Here is a 24,361-nt window from a genome sequence, read left to right as displayed (position 1 = left end):
GTGAAAGAAAAAAAAAAAAAAGGAGGAGGTGGAAGACCCCGGGACATCGGGGATTATGTAAACGCTCCGCACGAAACGAATGACTTCAAGTGACAACGGCGCAGGACGTCACAGGAGATCAGATCAAGCCGCGTCGGCTTTTGAAGTAGATTATCTGAGGTGGCTGGCTGGCGCCCTTTTAAACTCCCTGCCACTCGACACGGGAGAGCTTAATCAGACAGCACCTGTGGCAGAATGCAGAGCGTCCCGTTCGCCCGGCCCTGTGTCGCGGCCGTTACCGCCTGTGCGAGCGGGCGCCGGCTGGGTGCGTCAGCCTGGAGACAGGGAGGGGGGGAGGGCCGTTGCCTCGGACGCAGTGTCACCCCGTGCTGCCTCGTCACCCTCCCCTGCCCCAAATTCGCGCATTGGTACGGCTAAGCTGGAGAAGGGGTCAGAGAGCGGGCGGTGGGCGAACGGTGAGGCGGCAGGGGAGTGAGAGAGAGAGGGAGGGTGCAGTGTGGCACGGTGTGCCTGACTGCACTGCAGAGACCTCCTGGGCATGCTTCCTCATCACACACCACTCTGCTCTCTAATGACAAACTTCACGTCTACTTCAACATACAACCCAAAATCTCAGTATTATACTCATCGACACTTCACTTACATCACTTACAAAATATTTGTTAGCCCTACTTTTACATGTGGACTTTTATTCTCATATTATGGAATATGTTGAAAAATTACGTATAGTTTTACATTTGAAGGTGGGGAAAAAATTACGCATTCTGACATATGGATCACATGTATTGACACAAAATGTGATAATGTATTTTGAATTTCCCATTTTCCTGATCTTAGTGTGTATGTATTGTCCCTGAGGGTATGTATCGCAGATGACACTGTCCCACCTGTCACACAGAGCAAGCTCCTTTACCTCAGTTACCTCAGTGAAGCTCTAGCTGCATTAACAAGGTTAGTGGGTGTGCGAGGCATGAAACCGTGTTACCCTGAGTCAGGGTGTCTGCTAAGGAATTGCGTTATGTAGCTGGTGACCTCTTAGCAGGTGTGGAATGTTCACTCGGTTTTAAGGTGAGGCGGCAAGACCTTCTGAAACATCAAACCCGCCTGAGCTGCACAGAGAGTCCAAGCCCTGCGGGTTTTCCACTGCATGTTAGCGCTCTCGATGTGCGTCTCCTCCACGGCGGCTCTGGCCGGGTGGGCTGTTTCACTTTATGACATGCTCTTGGTTCGCTGAGGGAAACCGCACCTCTCCTTCAGAAAAGTGCGGCGTGTGCAGTCGGGTGCTGTACGCATGACGCTGTGCTTCGCTGCTGCGATTTTTTTCGGAGCGGGTTCAAGCGGACAGAAGATAAAAACTGCAGCCCCCGGGCCGAATGAGCTGTCTGGTGAAGCGTTTCGCCTAACGCCTGACGATTAAGAGCCAACCTGGCATGAAGAGTACCTGACATCCTGTCTGGAAAATGATGAACGACACCCAGAGGAACCAGAGAAATGTCCACAAGATCTCTCCTCTGCGTACATATTTCAATAGATATCAATATATACCGCATATATTACAAAATAAATCAGTCACTGCCATGTCACTTTCTGCAGTTCTCCTGCGTTATTTTGCAATATTGTAGAATACAATTAATAATTACTTATAAAATGCATGAAAACAAATGAATGAAGCTGGTGCTGTCCATTAAACTTTAATAGAAATATAAAATGTATCATTTACATTTTGGCTTCCCTGGCACCTCTGTACATCCAGAGAGACCCCTCTCCCCCAGCAGTCCCTCCTCGCACAATTTTTCCATCTAATCTGAAGCTCCAAAGCCGTCTATTTTAGCTATGTCTACACTTACGGCTGGAAATGGCAACCATGTGGGAAGAAGACAAAGCAGGTCAACTTGCAAAAGCCGCATTTTTTCCATCCTCTGGCAAACTGGACCAATTAAGGAGTGTTACTTCTTGACAGCTGCTCTATTCTGCTGTATGTAAACTAACAAATGACACTTGTTTTCTTGCGCTGGTGTACCCGGTGTGGTCCAAGCGGGAAATTAGACCTTTAGGCTAGTGTAACAACCCTGTGAGAACTCTGACAAGCGATATAATTAGCTTCCTAGGCTAAAGACCCAGGTCTCATGCACAGGGAAACAACCATACTATTGTTCTGACTCTAGGTGGGGGCATCACCTTCTGGTATCATTGTCTTCAGACAGATGGTGTTGTGCTTCACATCGATCTGTCGGAGAGCTTGCAAGTACTCATGGGAAAAAAGGAAAGTAATTTGGCTTTGATGTGCCATTGGCCGAAGGTAAATAATCATGGTTGCTATGGTCCCTGATCTTTTCCCTTGTGTCATCCATGGATTGTAGTTAAGAAACTTTTTTCTTCTTTTGTTCATGCTCTTTTTGAAACATTTGAAAACCAAAACTAGCGCAAGTCAACTTCACACATGGCAGGATGATCACCGATTCACGCGTACGGGCCACAACATTAAGAATTTTGAAACTATTTTGTGCAGGGAAGCACAAAAAATACAGACGTAAACATGAATTCTCTGAACACTCAGATAGACAGTTATATGTCACCATTGACGGCAAAGGCAGCTTCTTTACTGTGCTTCTTTACTGGATGTGCTCTTCTGAGCCCCACCACATTAGTCAATACCTCACCACATGAAAGAATTAACAGTTAACTGGAAATAATTCCTATGGGGGGGGGGCAGCCTCAGTTTGGGGGGGTGAGGTTGCTGCTAAGATTGCATAAATCGCAGAGCCTGTCGGGAGAGCTTAGAGCCAATGCCTTTTACAGAGTGGAGAAGTGCTGGCAGCGGCTGACATCGTTTGAAAGGCTCCTGCCCCGATGATGTCATCCCTCTGGACGTCTGTGTAATTTGCCCCTCTCGCTGCAGCCCCGCGAGCTCCCGCTCCGGCGGAGGGGAGCCAAAATGGCAATTCCAGATGTGTTTCCAGGCCCCCGCTGGCTCCTATCCCTCTCTTTCCTGCCACAGAGGTGAAACCCGAGTGCCAAGGCACGCCACGCAACCGAAAACCCGGGCCTGTCTTTGAAACGTGTGCGTCTGCAGCCACGCAGTAAAGCTCTACAGTGAGGCAAAAAAAGAAGAGAGATTCAAGCTGCATACCATCGGGCTGAAACGAAACGTTTTCCAAATGAACACACGCTGTAAGCGTTTGGAGATATCCAGCCTCCACATTGGCTGTTTGGTTGCTTGGTTGGTTGGTTAAGATTTGTTGCTGCTGGCTAGAAGCCGCAAAAGTAGAAACTGATTCCTGAAACGGAAAACAGTAGGAGACTAGAATTCTACATAGCAGGCAGCTGTCCAAAAATGCTGTTATTTTATTGTTCACAGTAGGGTGATTGTTTTTGTGTTAAAATTTGTTTAAACTGCGTATGTAACTCTGGTTTGGATTGATCTAAGGAGTGCCAGCTAGAAAAAAAGAAATAAAGAAATAAAGGATGAAAAACAAGAGCGACTTCCAAATTCATTGGCTCTTTAACAGAACTGCTGCACTGCAAGTAAAATAAGGGCCAGTAATTACAAACTAGAATTCCAGTGCTTATTATGTTTAGTGACTGCTGTGCTAAATATACTGTAATGTGCCTACATTCATCTGTTGGGATATGCTGCACTGCAATGCCCAGATTCTGGAACTGGGGACTGAAGTGCCCCTGGGAGGGGGTAAGGGTAGTTAGAGCTGCCCTCGTTCACTGCCTAATTACCCATAAACCCACAAACGGTTAAACTTGAAAAATCTTGTGGTTCCCTGTTAAAGTGGGGGGGGGGAGGGGAGGTGGTGCTTCTGCCTGGCTGGTAGGAAGATAACCCGCATTGCTGCAGTGTGGGAATCCCTGCTATCGTGTATTGCATACGCTGAACGTACTGCCCTGTGGGACAGATTCTGTTGGCTTTTGCGGGATCTGCACTGTCGTTTCGCATGACCGTCCCGGAAACACTAATTCTTTCAAGGCATCTTTTCTTCCAAACCTCAACATGAGACGAATGGACTGACCAGCTGATGCAGCGTGAGGTACAGGAAGCAATGCGCGGCAGGCGCTAAATGCACGCACGCTGAATTTCAGATATTGCGCCAGTCTGCCACACTTCACACCGTGCAAACAGTGACACGGCTTGCTGTGTGATCTCCATAGTGTTGGACGGGAACATGCCTTGTTATATAACATATTTTCAAATACCCACTAGAAAAGGCATATATAATTCAAATATGAGTCAATTATGAGTCAATGTACTGCCACTGTATTGTTGCTTTCATACATTTAGGTATTCGCTGAAGAAAACATTAACTGTGAAACAGTCAAAATATCCTACAATGCATGTACACTAATGCATATATTAGCTTAACAAATTAATAGGTATTGTGATACAAATGTATATTTAGCAGTACTGAAATATATATTCAACCAATATGAATTCAACCAAAAAACACCAAGTCCCCTTATGGAAGCATACTTTTCTTTTAAGGAGAAAAAATACATATAAACAAATAAACAAACAAATCCTTCTGGATCGATCCAGCTCTGTATTACAATGCAAATACACAGTAAACAATGTCAACACACTACAATGTAATACACAGTGAAATGTAAATACACTGTATTACAAAGTTAACTCCAATCGAAACCGCAGAGCCGCCTTCAGAGGAAGCGTTCGCTCTGAGATTGCATAGCTGAGCCAGCTCTGCGGTTCCGCTCGAACCCGGATCCTGTTGCCCTCGGTTACTTACTGTGGCCGTGCCGGAGACTGTCTGTACGCTGGTGTCGGAGCCGCCCTGCTCGCTGTGCGTCTGTGCGGGAGGGTACATGTTTAACGTGTGCTCGGGGACCGCCGTCTGGCCCGTGTAGTCGGCGGCAGGGTGGGGGTGGGGTGCCGTGTACTCGGCCGGGATGCCGTTCTGGGGAGGGGCGAACTGCGTGGAGGCGTAAGGCTGGGCCATCGTTTCGGGGGGTGCCGCGGCGTCCTGGTTACCCTGGGGGGAGCGAGAGGAGGGAGAGGATGCTCTGGGTCATTTCCACATCGTAGAGGAGGGTGGCCTTCTGACATCCCAAGCGTATTGGTGAGAAATAAAACATATCACATAAAATATGAAACCCACAACAAAAGGAATACACATCTTTATATATGTATAATCAGTGTGTATTACAAAATACATAAATTATTGCCGATTTCACACCCACATCCTTAAGCATATAATACATTTTGAACTTTTCAGGATAAGCAATTTCTCCACATACTATACAACATATACACCCACAGAATATGTGAAGCCAGCAATGGTTGTAACCATTATATGGTACACATATTAAAGATCCAGGCATTTCGGGTTTGTTATTGTAACACACACCACTATTTCGTGATGGAGGGTGCCGGCCGAGGACATCAGCCGAGCTTGAAATGCTGCGTTTCCTGCCTCTAAATTGCCACTCTACCGAAAGGCCTGTCTTCAGACGAGGGGATCGCAAATCACACTCAAATGGATTCACAAAACCCCACTTTGGCAGGGGAGGCTCTGAGGAAATTGCTTTGCAATATTTTATGTGGAGCGTTTTTCCCTTTTGTACCCCATCCCCGCAAGAAGAAGAAGAAGACGAAAAAAAAACCTGCGTCTGCAATCTACTTCCCGGCCTCCCTTGACAAGACCCATTTGCAAGTACATACTGTACGGTAGTGTTACACTGCTGCAAACTGTACATCGGATGTATGATGTTAATGCACAAATGGAAAAAACAAAACCAAACGGCACACATTAAAAATAGAGCGGTGTACAGTATGCAGATTGGGAGAAGGGAGGCTGGTGGTGTGCTCTGTAAACGGGATCCTGTAAAACTCCCCCTGTGGCTACCGCGGAGTCTTTAAACAGATGTTATGGAGATCACGCTGTTTCGCATTAACACCATCGTGCCACTCCTGCGCTGACATCTCGCACGCCCCACGCCACGCCATGCTAGTGCTAACACTAATGCTAAGGAGGGAGTGCTGCTGAATGCCGCTGCTTTGCGGTTGCTGTCAGAAGCCTTGGGGGAGGGAGTCGGGGGGGTGGGGGGTCAGATCGCGTCTTTTTCGGCAGGGCACGGAGAGAAGCGTCCCAGACAGCCGAACCCACCGGGACCTCTCTATAACAGTCATTACACTCCTCCGGCCTCTGCGAGGATTCTGGCACACCTCGTAAAACGGTTGTTGGCAAACGGGGGGAAGGGGGGGGGGGGGGGGGGGGGGGGGGAACAAAGAATGGCAGACAGTCAGGCTTCGCTGGATGTTCTTTGGCCTGTAATCTAATGAAAACCACATTTCTGGAGGGCCGAAATATGCTTTACGTGGCATGGAAGAGAATTCCCTGCTTCGCGAGCTTCGAGCTCCCAACGGCTCAAACCTGAACAAAAACAGTGCCTTTGCTTGGTAGAGAGGACTGAAGATGCGCATCCTTCCAGACAAGAGCGTAAAGGAAGTTCCCTTTCCTCTGTGCCCCCTTCACCCTGAATACTGCGAGAAGTTCATGCAAAGTTCTGCCCAGTGTCGCGATTTTCTTATTAAGATTTTGGTGACAGATAGAGGTGCTCTGCTGAACATATTGCATCGCCTCAACGCCCCCCCACCCCCCCGCTTCATACACCCCCCGGACTAGCTCTAAACCTTGAAACGAATCACCAGCACAAAAAAGGCCAACAACACAGCAGATTCGGCTCCGCGGAGCGCCACGAAACAATGACACAGACAGAGCGGTTACTTTGCGACCGACGGACCATTTTCCAGCGGAAAAGGCAAAGGCAAGTAATTAAGTGCCAAGGGAGCTCTCTCGTTCTCTCTCTCTCTCTCTCTCTCTCTCTCTCTCTGTCACTTTCTCACTTTCTCTCACTTTCTCCACACAAGTCGCGCGCGGACACATAGCTGTTGACTCCGGCTCTCGGTCAGTGTTTCCGCAGCTGGGGGCAGCGGGGGGATGGGGGGGGGGAGCTAGCTGGAGAGGGTTACGTTTGTTATTTCTGCTCCCAGCTCCAGCTAGGAGCCAGCGTCTCAGAAGAACTGAGAGGGGAGAGTGAGGAGAGAGAGAGAGAGAGAGAGAGGGAACCGACGGCCAGCAGCACAGCTGGGGAAAGGAGTCTGGAGAAAGGAATGGGGCTCCCTCTTTCTTTAAGCCACACGAACGAGTGCGCGGCTTCCCCCTAAGCTTCTGTACCATGCCACGGAAAGAGAGAGACGGGGAAGAGAAAAAAAATGACAAAAGACGGGCTTGGCGAGCAAAGCAAGAGAGAAGAAGAGGAAGTAGAAGGAAAAAAAAATACCTGCTCCACCATCTTGCTCCCTTTTTCCTCCATAAACTAAGCAGCTGTTTTAGTCCCGGGCCCTGCAGCATCTGCACAGAGCGAGCATCAATTATGGATGAGGGCGTGTGCTCGGTGTGGTGTGGAGTGTGTGTGCGTGCCTCTGCGTGTGAGACAGACAGGGAGAGTGAAAAGGGGGGCGGAGGAGCTGAAGGAGGAGGGAGCTAATGCAGACACAGACCTCCCACTCTCCCTGCTCTAACTTTGCTCTGTCTTCAAATTCTCTCTCCCACTTTCTCCCTCTCTCCCACTTTCTCTGTCTTTCTCTCTCTCCCACCTTCTCTCTTTCTCTCCCACTTCTCTATCTCCTTCTCCCACTTTCTGTTTCTCTCTCCCCCACTTTCTCCCTCTCCCACTCCCACGTCCCTCTGTCTCTCTGTCTTTCTCTCTCTCCCTCTCCCACTTCCCTCTGTCTTTCTCTCTCTCCCTCTCCCACTTCTCTGTCTCCTTCTCCCACTTTCTGTTTCTCTCTCCCCCACTTTCTCTCTCTCCCTCTCCCACGTCCCTCTGTCTCTCTGCCTTTCTCTCTCTCCCACCTTCTTTCTCTTTCTCCCACTCCCACTTCTCTCTTCCACTTTGTCCTTCTCTCTCTCCCACCTTCTTTCTCTTCCAATTTCTCTTTTTCTCTCTCCCACTTTCTTTCTCTCCCACTTCTCTCTTCCACTTTGTCTTTCTCTCTCTCCCACTTTCTCCGTCTCTCCCACTTTTTCTGTCTCTCCCTTTCTCCCACCTTCTCTCTCTCTCTCTCTCTTCATTCCCCTGTCCCCCTCTTGATTGCAGGGTGTAGGATTGCACACCCTGCACCGTGTGTCGAACTGCAGACGCACATCTGCATGTAGGCCATGTTGTTTTTAGAGCACTGTCTTTTAAAGTGCTGCACTGTACGTGGCTCCCATAAAGTAGTAGGCGTTCAACCACAGCTCATGTGATCAAAGTTAAAATAAACTTAAAGCTCGGAGAGTGCATGCTTTTACAATCTAATGACTATGTGAATACACTTTGCTCACTTTCTCATGTTCTGCTAATCCCTTATTTCATGCACCGCTTTAAGTAAACAAGATAGATGTTGTCAGAACTAATAATGTCCAGACGTTGTGTCATACCTATTTGCAAATTTGGGACTTATTCTCGGAGTTCTAAAGACATTTATACAAGGCAAGTTTTTGGAGTAATTCCCATTCTGTGCACTGAGCTGAAGACAAAATACTGGAGTCAATAGCACAAACCTGAAACTCAGCCAGGGGACAGGGCTAATCCTTGTTTTTGACCTGCTTAATGGCTGTATTTATGAAGGACAATGCAAATATATTCAAACACTTGACCGATTCAGTCCTGAGTTCAGGCAAACGGAGGCAATTCAGGACAACGTATGAAATCCCATTTTACTGTCTGCATAAAAATACTCATTTAACTACTGTAACAGAGCAGTACAACATCTAGATTGATATCAATCAGAGTTAATGGAAACCCATAACTAAGTGGAACCCAATCAGTTATCCTGATGATAAGTGTATCTAGAACTATTTTGAGACAGTCTGAATCCTCAGCAACCTGTGGCTGACCTGTTTAGCTGTGAATGTGTCTGGCCTGAACCAAAGTTCAGTGCCGTGCCAATAACAAGCTCTGGCAAAGCCATCAGGTAGCTGGACATTCGTTTAAGGGGCTTCAGTTTGAATCCCGGGTGAGATGCTGCTATGAATGCATGAATGGTTCCAATAAACATTAAGCTAATCCCGGCAGATGTCTTTATGGAGACTTACAAATTTGACACATTACCTTTAAATGCAACTATTGAAGGAGGCAGGTCAGGGTGAGTACTTTGTCTACAATGAATGTCACTTGTCTGGGTATGGTACCTCCAAGCATTTGGCTGTGAGTCCGGATCCTCAGTCACTAACGCCTGGCCATGCTTCTTTAAAATGAATGCCTGCTCTCAGGCACCCTGTGATTTGTCAGGTGCCTGCATGGTGCTCAGATGACATCAGCAGTGTAGCACCTATCCTCCAATGGGCACTCACTCTACTGTGGTGCGCTCTGTAACTCGCAGTGTGAAAAGTAACCACTGCTTGCAGGAACATGAATCACAGGACCACATTTGCCACGCATCAGCTTTCCTGCTCAATGTGTAATTGGGGATTACAGGTGACTATTAACTATCTAGTTTCAATATACATCTTCTGTGATGCAGATGTGGTTATACAGTACACATATTCAAAAGGAACATGAAAAAGTTGAAATAAAAAAGCTAAAGCTAAAAAAGCTAAAAGTCTGTGTATGTCACATTATAACATTTTTAACCTGAAAAAAGCACACAGCGCTTTCATTTTTCCAATTACCTTTCAAGACACAGATTGTTTTTTCAATTACCTTTCAACACCCAGATAAATTGAAAAACTGTATTTACATGAGGCATGTTAATTAAGATTCAGCCACAACTACACTGTCTTCTTCTCTCTGATCTGAGAATTATGTAAAGTAAAGACAAATTAAAATGTTCCTTAATTGTGAATAGGATGAGTTGCAGGCAGAACACAATGACCTCTGGCAGGTTAATATACCTTTATCGTGTTCTGTTTTAAGACAGCGCAACAGGTCTAGTAAATTAAAGTAACAAGAAATTTAACTATGAGTATTTATTGCAGCAGGATTTTAAAAATACTGACATTATGTGTCAAAAACAAATGAATCCATCCTCATTCATGTTCCAATGTTGCCAAACACCCAACCGTTCTTGTATACCCAACCCAAAACTCCTCTGCAAGTTCCTCCAGTGAGTCAATGCCCCCGTAAACTGTTGCAGCTTGTGCCTTTTGTTCGGTCTGAAACCTGTTGAAACTGTCCTAGCGTGGACTTTCACAACTTCACACGTTCCCATCAGCTGTGCTTCTCAGCACAAGAGACTTCATACCCCCCCCCCCCCAACATACATACAAACCACCTAACCCCCCACCACATTCATACAAACGACCTAACCTAATTTCATAATAATGTTATTTTCTTAAGAATATCATCATTTACTATCATCTCATAACAAGTACTGTATGCACCTAACTGAATGCAGCATGTACCATGTACCATATTTAATGTGTGTGTCTAATTGGATATAGCATGTACCGTACACCTAAAGGGTACAATGACAGTGGAATTGTAGTGATAGCGACTGTTTTGCTATTAGTCCAGTTCATCTGCTACAGCACCCTGAACTTTAAAAGCACTGCAAGCCAAACTAAGCCTGGTAATAGTAATATTGTGTATCTGCTCTATTTATTAAAACCAGTAGCACTGAGTTTGCTTGTCATTAACGAAGGCACAAACAAAGGGTCAGTGAATATGCTTATATGAGAGGTCTCCAGGGCCCCCTATCCCCCTGAGGAACAAGCTAGCCCCCATCACACCCTCCACTTAACAGGCACATCCTGACATTGGGCCACCCTGCCTCTCGCCCCATCTCGTTCCTTGTTAGCACGTTAGCCTGCATTGTGTGAGGCAGGCCCTCGTCACCGGCGGGTATTAGCGAGCGAGGCAGATGAAGACGTAACGAGGAATCAGTTCATCAATCACAGTCACAGGGGGATGCGGCGCAAACGGAGAGGATTAGCTCCGCACGTCCCGGCCCGGGTCTCCCTCCTCCACCGTGCCTCTAATTAAACATTTTAAATCGGGCGCACAGAAAATTCCCCCTCCTGCACAGAGGCTGGGCAGCAAGCTCTGGTCAAACGGCAACTCTCGCGTTAACAAAATTTAAGTACAATTAGGGCTGTTCTTTGAAAAACTGTCATCAGTGTAATTAACAAATTTCTTTTAGGGTGTGTGTCTAATTAGAGCTTGGAAGACACCTATTTCAAAAAAAGTGAGCATTTGAAAATGACAGGATTACCTCAGTCACACAAATTGGTGGCTGTTGTTATATAAATGTTGTACGTATCGAACTAGACACTTTCCCTTGGTTTTCTAAGGTCCCTTCTAATGAGCTGAGGTGGCATTCGATTGGATCTGGGTGACTCTGATCCTGACAGAGTGGCCTCTAAATAGCTGGCTCTCTTTGTCAAAAGGCAGGCGAAATCCCCTCGCGTTTTGATCCGACCGGGGGGGAAAAAAGGGGGCCGATTTTATCTTTAAGTCAGGGGATTTGAGGGAAGAGAAGCGGCGGGCGGATGCAGCCAGGGCTGTGGCTTGCCGACGGCGGGAGGTTTAATTAGCATTAAAGGCTGATCCGGATTAGGTCGCGTGCTGTAACACACACCCTATAACGCGGCGTCGCGGTGGCCGGGGACTCTCATCTGTAAGGTCACACGGAGAGAGAGGGACGGGGAGAGAGAGTCGAGGTAGGCGAGCGGGACTCTGCAGCTCTGCGGCGCCTACCGAAGCCCCTCCCACACGGGGTGCTCCTCTCCCACCCGCGGCGTCTGGTGCGTGGAACCGGCGGAGGATGCCGTGGAAGCGTTACGCAACGGAGAGGCAGCTGGGGACAGCGCCGGCGCACTGGCAACCGGAGCCCCCGTCTCAGGAAGAGAGCGGCTCTGTCATCCAGGCCTATCCTGTTCCCTGCAGACAGTGACGGATGCCTGTAGGGCTTCCCTCATCTTACAGTCAGCATCTCCCTCCTCGCTGTTATCATCATCATTGACGGCGTGATTATTATCGATGTCACGATCAATGGTGCTGTCATTGACGGCATCGCCAACACCGTCACCGTCAACTCATGCTCTCCATCTTCACTGTCACTGTCACTGCACACAAGCTCACGTGTTCACCAGTTTGTAATTTATAAAAATGTTTCGCTCATATCAATTTTCATATACACTAGGAAATGGTTCATGTTACCTAAGAGATGGGTCACCGTTCGACTACAGTGACTCAGTGAGTTAAAATAATTTTCAGCCTTGCAGTTGGAGCTGTGCAGTTCTGTTCATCTGATCCAATGTCCCGTGGCTCCCATAATCGAATATTCTTTCTATGATATACAGTTTCTGTAATAACTTCTTTTGAAATGTTGTAAATATATCTGAAATCACTCATACTTTCGGCAAGAAAACGAATATGACTGAACTACTGGCTTTTTTGGCAGGGTTTTTAGACACAACTTGATGATTGATGACAACGAAAAAAAACTAGATTTTTGTGGGGCTTTTTGGTAGCATGTGGCTAGCATGTGGACACTGACCCATAAAATTGATTAGGGGTCTCAAATATTCAAATAGTTTGAACAAGCAGACAGGCAAAGGGAGGAAAACATCTTCTTCTAGTCCAAAACTGAACGTAATTCTGAATATTACAAAAGCTCAACACTAGCAACCAATGAACACCACTTAATCGTCTTTAAACATGTGGAGTGAAAAATGAAATTTAAACTTCTAGAATCCAATCCTTTGGTCTCCCAAAACAGACCGACTGCTGTGTGACTAGCGCTTGTTTGGTGATGCTCGGACGAGCTGAGGGGCGCGGACCACAGACGCTAAGCAGATAAAGGCCGAGACTCGGCCGACACTCCTGTGAGCCACGCTCTGGGAGACACCGGTCCTGGCTGCTGTAGCGTTCTGCTGAAACCCAAGCGGCACAGATTAGGGGCACGTACGGTAGATGCATTTCCAGATCGCGGGGCCCCTAGACTCCCCCCCACCCCCCCACCCCCCCGTCTCGTAGCTCGAGTGGAACGAATCCGCTGTCTGTACCGCGTTTAAGCGCTGCGAGTCCAGCCGGCCGAGTCTGACCGGCTCAGCGTCCTCGCCTGCAGCTCCAGAAAAGCAACTATACAAATACCAAAGGCAGTCTCTCGGGATCACATTTTAAATTCATGTCAAAAACATATATTATGCATGTGATATGCCCCACCATCCACTTTCTATAGGACACAGTATGCATATATGCTTATATAATGTGTGCAATGACATATACATGCATTATACAGAGTAGATCAAAGTATATTTTAGATAATACATTACTGCCATTTAATGTGCCATTTAAGGTATAGATTTATATTATAGAATATAGAATTCTGCTCTATAACATATGTAAAAAGTATACGCATAAAAGTGCAGCGGTTACTCTTGGAAGAAATGCCTCACATTTTTTGGAATGGAAATTATTCCATCAGTAGGAAGATTTCAGAATTCTCTGAAAAGAGGAGGGAAAGTTCAATCTCAAAGCAGCACAAGCCTGATCACTTTTCCATGGAAATGAATTGAGTCCATGGCGACCTTCCATGGCTGTGCACGCTGTGTATTTAGACATCGAGGTATGCATTCCTTTAGGATTGTCACGGCCCCATTTTAGCTTAAACTGACTAGACACGCTCTCTCTTACCTTTTCCTGAAAAACGCTCTTACCCTGGCCATCTCTTTACTGGGGTCGTAAACCAGCACGCCTCACAAACTTTCCCCTGCTGCTCAATTGCAGGGGCCTCATAAAGCTGACTCATCTGCAAGCAAGGGCGGGTCTACTGACTTCTGCCCTTTGAGCTGCAGGCCAAAGGGCACCAGGCCAGTGGACGCAAGCCCCGCACTGTGGGCACCCAGGACTCACGCTCTCTTAATGAGGCCATTTCCCAGATGCAAACAAATGCAGGCAAACCAGAGACTGTCACACTCGCTCACTAGATCTTATCTTTTTCTGCTCGCTAGCTCTGTTAGATCTATCTGTAGCGCACTTCATCCATTTTGTTTTTGCCTAACGTGACATGTTTAGTCATTTTCATCAGCAACCCCCAATTCATACATTGGTCATATGGTGACAGTGAGGAGACACTGTAATTGATGGTGACATTGTAGCTAATAGTGCATTCCACACTATCACCATAAGGCTTTTTCCGATCTGTATGATCACTTAGCTTGGCACGATGTCAGCTGTGTTGCTTAGTGACTTGTACTTTACCGATGTAGGAATCCATCAGTAGCCATTGCAGGCTAACCCACAGACGTACCCCCAAATTGCACACACTAAGCAATTCTGGCATGGAAACACAACATGCCAGTCACAGCTGCAGTAACCTCAGGAGAACTCCAGGAAAAAGGTAATGCCCGGCCGAATGTGTTCGCCGAAAGTTCCAGACAAAGCGCACTGCGGTTCGATTAGGTCCGTGACTCAGTCGTACAAGCAGAAATGAAAAATACATAATGTTGTCATGGCCCCCAGGCAGAGGCTGGAACAGGAGGTAAATCACACCTTTACTACCTTTTAAACTTCATTTTTAAGTTCTTTATTTATCGTATCTCATCAGAGGAGGGCACAGGCAGTCTCCTCTCATCCTCTTTTACGATGACAATATGAATCTCAAAGCGCATCGTGACCTCATTAATATTCATCTCAGACGGGGATTATGCTAAAAGATGCCAGGTAAAGGCAAAGGCATGGGGTTTATGATTTTATTTTTCTCAACGCATGCCACAAATAGGAGAAAAAAGAAGTTTAGAGGGCATTGTTGGGCTTCTGTGGAAACTACACACGTGTATTAAGCCAGGCCGTGGAATTATTAAGCACAGCTATTAAATAATAGCCATGGAAGTCACGGTAAGTAAGCCATGAGAAAGTCGACTTGATTGCATACAGTATGATGTACAGTTGTTGACATAAATGTTTTTCATTGCGTTTCAAGCGCTGGAAAATGACCCTGAGGATCAGTGTGTGATTTACAGAGCCACATGCTGCTCCGTGGAGGATGACTGTTTGCAGACAGTGCTGGGAATATTAGAGGTGTCCCTGTGCAGCGCTTGCTCCTGGCACTCTTAAATCAAGGAGACAGCATCAAATCCACTCGGAGCCAACACACTGTTATTCACAAAAACACACACACACACACACGCGTGCGCACGCGCAAACACATACACACACACAGGCATATTCACACCCACTCAAGCCATATATTCAAGCCCACACACACATCACACACAAATTCACACCCACCCACACAAACCCACGCACACACACGCAGCGGTGTGCAGTCATTGCTGTCCAAACAGTCACTGCAGATTAACACATGCACTCAAGACACACAAAGACATAGATACGAGAGCTATGTTTTCTTTGGAGGACAGTTTTAACCAATCAGGGAGCAATCAGGGAGCAGAAAGCAGATGGTTCGGTTTCAGCCGGGCAGCCAATATCCACACATAACCTACTGTATATAACCTAGCTAACCTATAGTATTAAAATGGTCTATTCCATGTCTGAGGTTACTGATACCAAAACTGAACACAGCTGGTCTCCAGGCATCACTGCAGTGTTGAACGCTGCCGCTCCAGAGTGAAAGCATCTCTCCGCGGCCTGCACCAGACCGCAGCATCTTCAGTGCTTCCAGGAACGAGCGCGAGGCGTCGGGCGCTTCCCTCCACAGCGATCAATCACTCGACAGCGAGGCACCCGCCGCGAAACCGAACCTTACTGATCAACGCCACACGACGCGTTCGGCTTTTTTGTTTCGCCAGACAAAAAAAGAGCGCCTCGACGAAGCGTTAGTCATGCACCGAGCACGATCCCGGGGATCGTGTAATTTACCCTCGCAGCCGCGTCTGCACCCCGTCTCACGCTCGGCGGAGTCTTTTAACATATTAGCTCCTCTTTATCACTCATTGCTATTTAAGTGAAACCGTCTCCGGCTTTGAAGTTGAGCCTAAAATTCTTTCCAGCTCCCTGGAAGAGCGCGAGCTCTGCTTTATCTGAAGATCAATAGATAGCTAAGCGTCCCAGACGATAAAGCTACATGCTTGCGCAGCCTTGCTATTTTTACCGCTCGGGTAGGAAAAAAATGGGAAGGGGGGGGGGATGGAAAAAAGAGGGGAGAAGCCTGAAATCTGCGGCAGATGTTGCTGGGGAGTTCCCTGGCGGGTGTGTCACATGGCGGCGTGTTTCGTAGAGCTTGTCGGGGCGGTGCTCTGATTTTGGAACAGGTACGCAGGGGTGGGAGGGAGTACACCGCGGACGGACACGCAGGGCGGGGGAGCAAAGAAGGACGACCTCGGTGACACGGCGTGGGGGCGAGGACGATGTTTCACTCGTCTCACTTCACTCCCATATGGAACAGCTATACGTGGCTATCCATGCAATACTCACTTTAACCAGACCATATGGAAAGCGATGAATCTCCATGTTCTCCTTATGTTTCAAATTGGACAGCATATGGAAAGACGTTTCAAAAAATTGTAGCGTGCCTTTTTTTTAGATCTAGTTCAACTATGATCTGACCTGCTGGTTGGCTTTATATTAGGAGTTATCAAAAGAACGGCAGAATGTGTTTAACTGCGATGTCTTAAATAACCACTCCGTGTGCTGGTTACCATTGGTGACGGGGGATGCCAATAATAAGCACGTTGCCAGGGACTAACCAAGAAACTGTCTCATTGCTGAATCTGTCTAATCACTCAGAATTAAGGCGGTTCAAGATTAAGTGACATCTCATCATAGCCAGATGCTTACAATTTGACTTTGATAAGGCAAAAGTTTGCTTTGAACAGAGCGCTAATTCAGCCCGTTCACTCTGAGTCTGATTTGTCATGTAATGCTAGCCCCTGCACAAGCCACAACACTCATTTCCCTGGGCTCAGTGGACCAGCTTTTGCTTTGTTAACCTGTTTTGTTAAATGACTTGCATCACTATCTACGCATCTAAGCTCCCCTTTAGCTAGCAATGTGCCATTCCTACATTCCCCTACTGACTCTTCCTCAGCTGGTTCTGTCTGAAAATGAAAGCTAAGGTGTCCAGATGAATCACACTTTTATGGATTGGACCTAAAAGAGTTTGCTTGCTTAGTGTGTCCAGCTAAACTCTTTCCCTGGGGTTTATTTTCCTCAAAAACCGAAGAATTAATTTCAGTTTCTGACTGCGTGTGCATTTACACAGTGATCGTGCGGCTGTTTATGTTTTTTTCCTACAGTAGGTGTCCTTTAAGTAAAACAATTCGGGTAGCATCTGAAAGGAATACACACAGCAAACAGACTTCCTCCTCACGCTGTGTCCAGATTGTTGGCTAATGGCTGAAATCCCCTCGGTGAGGGCACTGGAGTGGAACAGCTCGGATGGAAAGCGCCGTAAATTAAATGCGCGGCCTGGGGAATCCTGGGGGTTTACTGGGGGGGGGGGGGTTATCAGGGGTTTTCACCTATCAACTTCCCCATCACTCACTCCATGTTGTCCTGCAAAGCGTCTTAAACTGCCGGGCGGTTTTTCCCGACTCAGTGGAGCGCTCCGTGGGGGTCCTGGGGGCAGGTAATTTCCGAGGCTATAAAGAAGCATTTTATTTTATTTATATATTTATTTTTTTCACCAAACACTGTCCCTCACTCCCTTCGCCCCTGACTTACTCAGGTGTTATCCACTGACTGAACAGATGCTGCAAGGTAGGGGTGGGGGACCCCAGGAATACAGGGTCTACTGGGAAATGTAGTCCTGCTACTCCATTTGAATGGATGGAAGGGTTTGGGAGCACGAATGGTGTGCAGAAATATTTGTATGCAAAATATTAATATCGTGTGTAAACATTTAGATAAAGTGTTAGAGCAGATGTGTGTGTGTGTGTGTGTGTGTGTGAGTATTGGGAGTGGGGCACGCCACTGCAGATCCTTTTCTGTAAGGCTGCTACGAGGGTCCTGTGGGTGGGGGAGGGGTGGGCATTGGCAAACGTTTGCAATGCACGCTGGATGCTTCGTGACACAACCTGTTTGCTTTGGGGACCTCGGCGCAGGCCTCGGTGTTTACCCGCGGAGCTGACCCGGCCGGCGGAGGGAGGGGGCGTAAACACACAGCAAACACGGCGATGGCACGCGTGGACGGCTGCCCGCCGCTCCTTCTAATGGCCGCCGGGACCTCGCTCTCACGCCTCGCCGCGAAGCGCCGTGCGACCGGGGATAAGGGTCGGGGGGGGAGGGGGGGGGAGGGTCGACGGCTTGGCGAAGACCGTTCCGAAATGAAACGCGAACGGAAAGAAAAACAACGACGACGACAACCCGTTGCAGGTTGCTTAATTACAAACCATCGGAGACAATTAGCCGAAACGGAGAGCGACGCCAGCCGCCAGCAACTTTGTGCGCACCAGCCAAAGCCTTGTTTAAACCCTCTGAGAACACATCAAACGATTGCTTCGCTCGCGTTTCCAAGGCAACGCTAATATATTCGCTCGCCAGTGTTACTGGAAAGCGTTTTTCCCCCCTGACAGTTTTAAAGACGATTTAAAATATCGCTCAGTGTGCGTACGCCGGTAAGGTTGCATTTACGCAGAGGACGGCCGAGTCTCTCCCCGCACGTATGGCAGAGGGAGACTTGCGAGGACATGGGTGTTAGTTCGAGTTTAATTTAAAGGTGGCTTGACGCGTCTCGCTATGTGCTCCCTCTGAAATGCTGTGAAGTCTTAATTGCGGGAGAGCTGCGTCCGCACGCCAGCGTGCGGATTTGACATTTCACCCCAGCTGTTATTTATTTACATGTTAGGTGCCGGAACCTTCCATTAGCCCAGCAGAGACCAGCGACAGGGCCACACGCACTAGCAGAACTATGGCAGCAGGGGCCTGGCATTTTCATACAAGCGTATCCAGCAATGAATGATAAGCTTTCTCTCACCCTCTCTGAGCACGGATGAATTATACTGTTCTCAGTAATGGCATCCTCTCCCTCTCCATCTCTCTCTCTCTCTCTCTCTCTATCGCCCTCTCTTCATCTCTCAGTTGCAACTTCTCTCAGTCTGTCTCTCTTCATCTGCCCCTCTTCCTCTCTCTCTGCCTTCCCAGTCTCTCTCTCTCTCTCTCTCTCTCTCCCCCCATTTCTCTAACACTCCCTCCCTCTCTCCTGCCCCCCCCCCCCCCACCCCTCTAACTCCCTCTCTCTCACTCAGCCTCCACCACCCTCTCTCTCTCCCTCTCCCTCTCTCTGCCTGACTGAGTCCCAGCGCTCTTCCCCCAGATGGTCCAGGTCGCTGTGGGCACATGTAACAATTACAGAGCAGCTTCCAACACTTACAGTAAATGAAGCCCCAGCAACAGCCCGCACAGACGCATTAGATTAGGGAGCTGAGAGATGAGTGATGGGGGCCGGCCGGCCCTCCAAGCAGAGGTCTGGGAAATAAGCGTTCACTGCATCCCACATATTACAGCTCCCAGATTATTGGTGGTGGGGCGCGGGGCGGGGGGGGTGGGCTGTATGGATGGAGTAATGCTGGCTGAACACTGAGCTATAATTGAACTGTCAGGGGCAGGTCTCCGTTTAGCCCTGTGAACACCGCAGGGATGGCGCAGCCTGACGGGTTTGTCCCAGCACTCCAATCACTACCGCTTTCATTAAAAAAAAAAACACTTTTCAGCCATGGGAACACAGGCCCAGTATTAATCTTGGCACAAACAGGCCCAGAATTCTATCTAACCGCAACAGGTCTTGTGCTTTGAGCTTAACTGTGCTTAACTTACAATTTTAAGCAATTTAAATTTATTTTAGTTGTTGGTTTTTTCAGTCCTGTCACAAGATCACAACAACATCTTGACCACCCATGTATCGATGAAACATTGGGTAACAATGTAAAAAAGAACGCATTTTTGCATAAATCCCTCGCTCAGAGTTAAGCACAACGAGCACTCTGATTGGGCCATTCTTCATCTTCTTCTCCTTCCTCCACTTCCCCTTCAATCCCGCCTGCTGTCTTTCTAATAGAACCAGTGCGAGCGCCTTAAAAAGAAGTTTCAGTGTCGCTGCTTCGCCTGTTGGGGCCTGAAGGTCGGGGGCTGGGATCAGCTTATTAGAGGGCCCTCATTAAAACCGCCCCTGAAGTAACCGCATGTCCCGGGCGCTGCTCTGTCCTCCCCTCCGCCCCTCTCTCACACCATCCCCCACCATTAAGGATCACGGCTCTTCAGCGCACCGGTTTCGCCATTTTGTGCTCTGCGTACGGCTTGTTTTTATCATTTTGGCCTTACTAATATAATGGCCCCCCAAACAGGTATGTCACATTATATGCGCTTAGCAGATGCTCGCATGCAGACCCACAGATCTTACAATTATTCTACATGTCATCCATTTATCCAGCTGGGTATTTACTGAGGCAGTTCAGGTTAGGCACCTGTTGTGTGCCTGAGGGTATAACAGCAGGGGCCCACCTGGGAATCCAACCAGCAACCTATGGGTTACGAGCCCTCCTCCTTAACGCCACACAGCTGCCGTGTACAGCCACTGTACAGTTCATAGGATTTCCTTAACATGAAGTCATGTGTCGGGACAGATATCGAATGAATTATAGCGTTAAAACTGCACACCTGTTGCAATACGGCGAATATGTATTTGAATTGTTATTAGGAAAATAACTCTGCAGACATTTAAGGTGAAGTATTAGAAGAAAAAGTCAAAGTGTGATGACAAGTTCATTCAGATTTTTCCTGTCAGTTTGAGTTGAAATACAACTGACATTAGTCTCCATATATGGACTTATATACGGTCTTTCCCCTGTGATATATGAGGTGCCTCAGCGTGCTTGCTGTGAACATCTCAGTTACTGCAAGTGTCTTAATAGGCGGTAAAACTCTAGAGTTCCAGACAGGCAGATGTGTAAAGTATGTGGTTTACGCTAATTTTAACGATGCTGTCGGGGAGAATTTCCTAATGTTTTCGCACCCTCTATCTCCCTGATCGTTAGCTACTCGCCGTCTGTGCGGCCCTATCAGTTTACAAGAGAAGCTGTATTAATAGCAACCAGGCGATGAGCTCTCTGTTCGTACAATGGATTTCTGTCCCTGCGTGCCTGAGTCCACGCAGTGCTGGTACAGGCAGGTGCTAATGAACGCTAAATAGCAGTGAAACTGTAAGGCTGCAAATTCACTCGTTCTTATTCTTTTAATTGTGCGTATGTGTGCAGCTGTGACACCCAGTCGTTCAGAACCAAAGCGCTTTGCCAGTTCGCTCGTTTTTGTGGACAGCGGCTATCGTGGGAAGTCCACGCTTGTCAGGCTGAGCTTTCCAGCTGTGACAGAAAGGAATGGGGACTTCAGGATCTCGGTTTTTGATTAACTGTCTCAGGATCCATGACTTGAGCGGTGGTGCAGGGCCACAGCTAGGGAATGAGCCCCACTGCGGGAGGGGGTTGCAGGTTTGATTCTTGGTTAGGGGCGCTCCCGCTGTGCCTTCGCGAGTGGCGTTTAACCTAAATCGCTTCAGGTGAATATCCAGCCGTGTAATATGACAACATGTGAAATGTGAATTAAGTTAAAGGGCGATTACAGTAAGCCTCAGCACTGGGAGCCTTTTAGCCAACCTGCACTGCAGCAGAGTCATTGACAGCAATGGGCTTTTCCATGTAATGGAGACCTGCATTATCTAGGCCTGATTGGCCTGTCAAGCTGAATGCTGACCTTCGTTTCAAATCTCCAGCCTGCTTTTAGTCCATGGTGAATGGAGTGTGCAGCCAAATGCTTTTCCGTTACAAGAAAAACGCAGCTGAAGACATGTCTTCAAATTGGTTCAGGTCGTCCGTGTCCCTCAAACAAACGGGTCACACCAATTAGCACTCAACCTAAATGATTGGGGATAATCAGTGGTTTAACTGATTGCTTCAGGGCCTGGGACGATCAGCTCAATAACTGGTAAAGCATCATTAAGACAGCTGGCCTAAATACGTCCAGGAGCACCGCTGACCATAACTGCTATTATGAAAAACGACACCTCCACTGGAACGTTTCAACATGCAAGTGCACCTCCAATGACAAGTTTCCTTAACAAAGGGTCTACATGACGTTAGCTGTCAAGAGATGCTAAATAATAAATGAGCAGCCTGGCTGGAGGAGAGAGCAGAGCGCACAGCACACCCCCGGAACCAGGGGAGCAGGGCCGGTGTAGGCGGCACCGCCTGCAGGTGAGCTGGGAAGGCCTGCGGGGAAACTGTGTCCACGGTAACAGCCACATTCATCACTGTCCCATCAGATGAGCCATCCATCATCGTTCTGCGCAGACAGTAACAGGGGATATATACACACTGTCACTTTCGCTACAGCTAATAAAGTTTGATATTCAACACCTCTTCTATCCACCATCACCTCCCTCCCCCCACCCCCCACCCCCCACTTCCAATTCACTTGAGAGTTTTTACTTATTTTATTTATTCAGAAGCTCATTAGTCTGTTAGGGATAATCTTTCTGGGTTTGTACAAGTACTGTATGTACAATATACACAAACTATCAGACACACAACAGACTAGTCCTCTCCTGTCTCCCTGTGGCCTTCAACCCTCAGAATGTGTGTGGGTTTATTTGCTTACCAGCCTACGGGAGATCTCAGATTATACAGCTGGATAGTTACGGAAGCAACCCTTCTGGTTACAACATTTCCCTAATCCTTGCACCACCCAGCCGTCATATTTCAGTTCCGGATGCCTCCCTCCAGATGGACCCCTTCCCAAATTTCAAGGATACAATTTCCCGTTTGAGCGTGATTAAATATCTAAATGGCCTTGTACTCTGCATCCGCATTAAATCGCATTTGTTCCAATCAGATAAACTAATGAATAAAATCGAAAATTAATTCCCTTTCGCGGATGCGCGTCCGAGTCGCCACCTGGTCCTAACGATGGGCCAAGTTTAAACGAACGCAGCTGTACTTTAATTAGAGCACGAGGTCAAAAGCGAGGCAGGTCACAGCGAGCAAGGCAGGGAAAGCAGATGTGCCCGTCCTGCAGTTCTGTTCACCTGCCTTTTCCCTGGAAGGCGTGACGCGTCTGAGGGGGGACCTGCTCACAGGAGCAGCCTGGGAACGTCTCAGGATGTCTTTTGCACCGCGGTCTGAATTGTCATTGAGGCTGCCGCCCATCAGGGCTGAGCCGCTGTGGCTATTGAAGGGTGCAGGGGGTCAGTGAGATGAGACAGACTCCCTTCTCCCTTGGTGTGGCTTTAATATTCGCTGACTATGTTCAGCAGATTTCAGACTTCTACGACTGACAGAAATCAGAATGGGACAGAGCAGATGTCCAGTAAATTGTCCACAAATCTAATTTTAATTTCTGAGGTAAGTCTACCAGTTGCTGGAGCCATTGGGGCTTAATCTAATAACGTATACCTCTATCAGTATACTGCTAAATCCACCCCTATCTATCGATCTGTATAAATATCCATAACAATATGTATACCTCACTGCTTCCAAAATAACTCACCTAAAACATAGCTCAATCTGTGAACACTGTGACAGTTTATCATCAGCAAGACACTGCCGATGATCATATCATCACGCCACAGTGTTGCGGGCTCGCCACAGTTATGCTTTTATGTACCTCTGCTCCGTCAGTCACTCCATCTCTCAGACGAGAGCAGAACGAGAGTGCCTGCCAAATGGCTGCAGGTAAATGCAATGGAAACGAGGCCGCACAGTGAGGAGCTGACCGCACATGAAACGGTGCTTCTGAAATCCAGCCGCCCTGGTGTGCAGTTACAGCCAAACTGTGGAAGCCTCGGCCTCATCATCCAGCTCCCTTCGGGTACCGACTCGGAGCCAGGATTAAGCGGGGGGGGGGGGGGGGGGGGGGGACGCTGGATCAGTGTGACGCTGCAGAGGGACTCCATTTGGGAGCCGTCGGGAGGCTGCAGTCGTGTCCCGCGGAGATCCGCTGGTTTGAGATCAGGCGAGCACCGCCGGGAAAGCCTGCATCGACACCGCCATGGCAAACCCTGCCTCACACGCGGTAAGGAGGCGAAACACAGAATATTTACATTTAAATGAATGAGGCTGAGGCAGCCTGGCAGCTCTCAGTAAAGGATGACAGTTATTAACCTCAGTGGTGCCCACCGTGCGAGTGACACAGTGAGCACTGATACTCTCTCTCTCATACTCTCTTTCAATATCTGTTATCTACGCAACTAAAGCAACAATTAGCTGCACCCCACTGAAAGTTCTGACCTGTAGAAATCCATTGTTAAGACGAAAAAGAAAAATCTGTTCCATTCTTGCAATCAGTGATGATGTCTTTTTCCATTTAACTAGAGATGAGGAAACACTGAATCAGCCACGCCTTCTTCCATTTCTGAAAGTGAATCACACCAAAACCACAGCTGCCCAATGGAAATGTGGAC

The 24,361-nt window shown here is 47.9% G+C and overlaps 1 protein-coding gene across 12 annotated transcripts in view; it reads right to left on the bottom strand.

The window, feature by feature from the left end:
• Nucleotides 1-24,361, bottom strand: part of rbfox1 (RNA binding fox-1 homolog 1) — a 255,119-nt gene that overhangs the window by 54,475 nt on the left and 176,283 nt on the right. For 11 of the 12 annotated variants that reach the window (XM_036553347.1, XM_036553348.1, XM_036553350.1 and 8 more), the window contains one exon: nt 4,752-4,994. In XM_036553347.1, the coding sequence (XP_036409240.1) occupies nt 4,752-4,994 (243 nt within the window). Of the gene's footprint in view, nt 1-4,751; nt 4,995-7,305; nt 7,410-24,361 lie in introns of those variants that run through there. The other variant, XM_036553352.1, reaches the window with a different exon arrangement.

The sequence above is a fragment of the Megalops cyprinoides genome, chromosome 19, assembly GCF_013368585.1.
Source record: "Megalops cyprinoides isolate fMegCyp1 chromosome 19, fMegCyp1.pri, whole genome shotgun sequence".
NCBI lineage: Eukaryota > Metazoa > Chordata > Actinopteri > Elopiformes > Megalopidae > Megalops > Megalops cyprinoides.
This window is presented reverse-complemented; position numbering and strand designations above follow the sequence as displayed.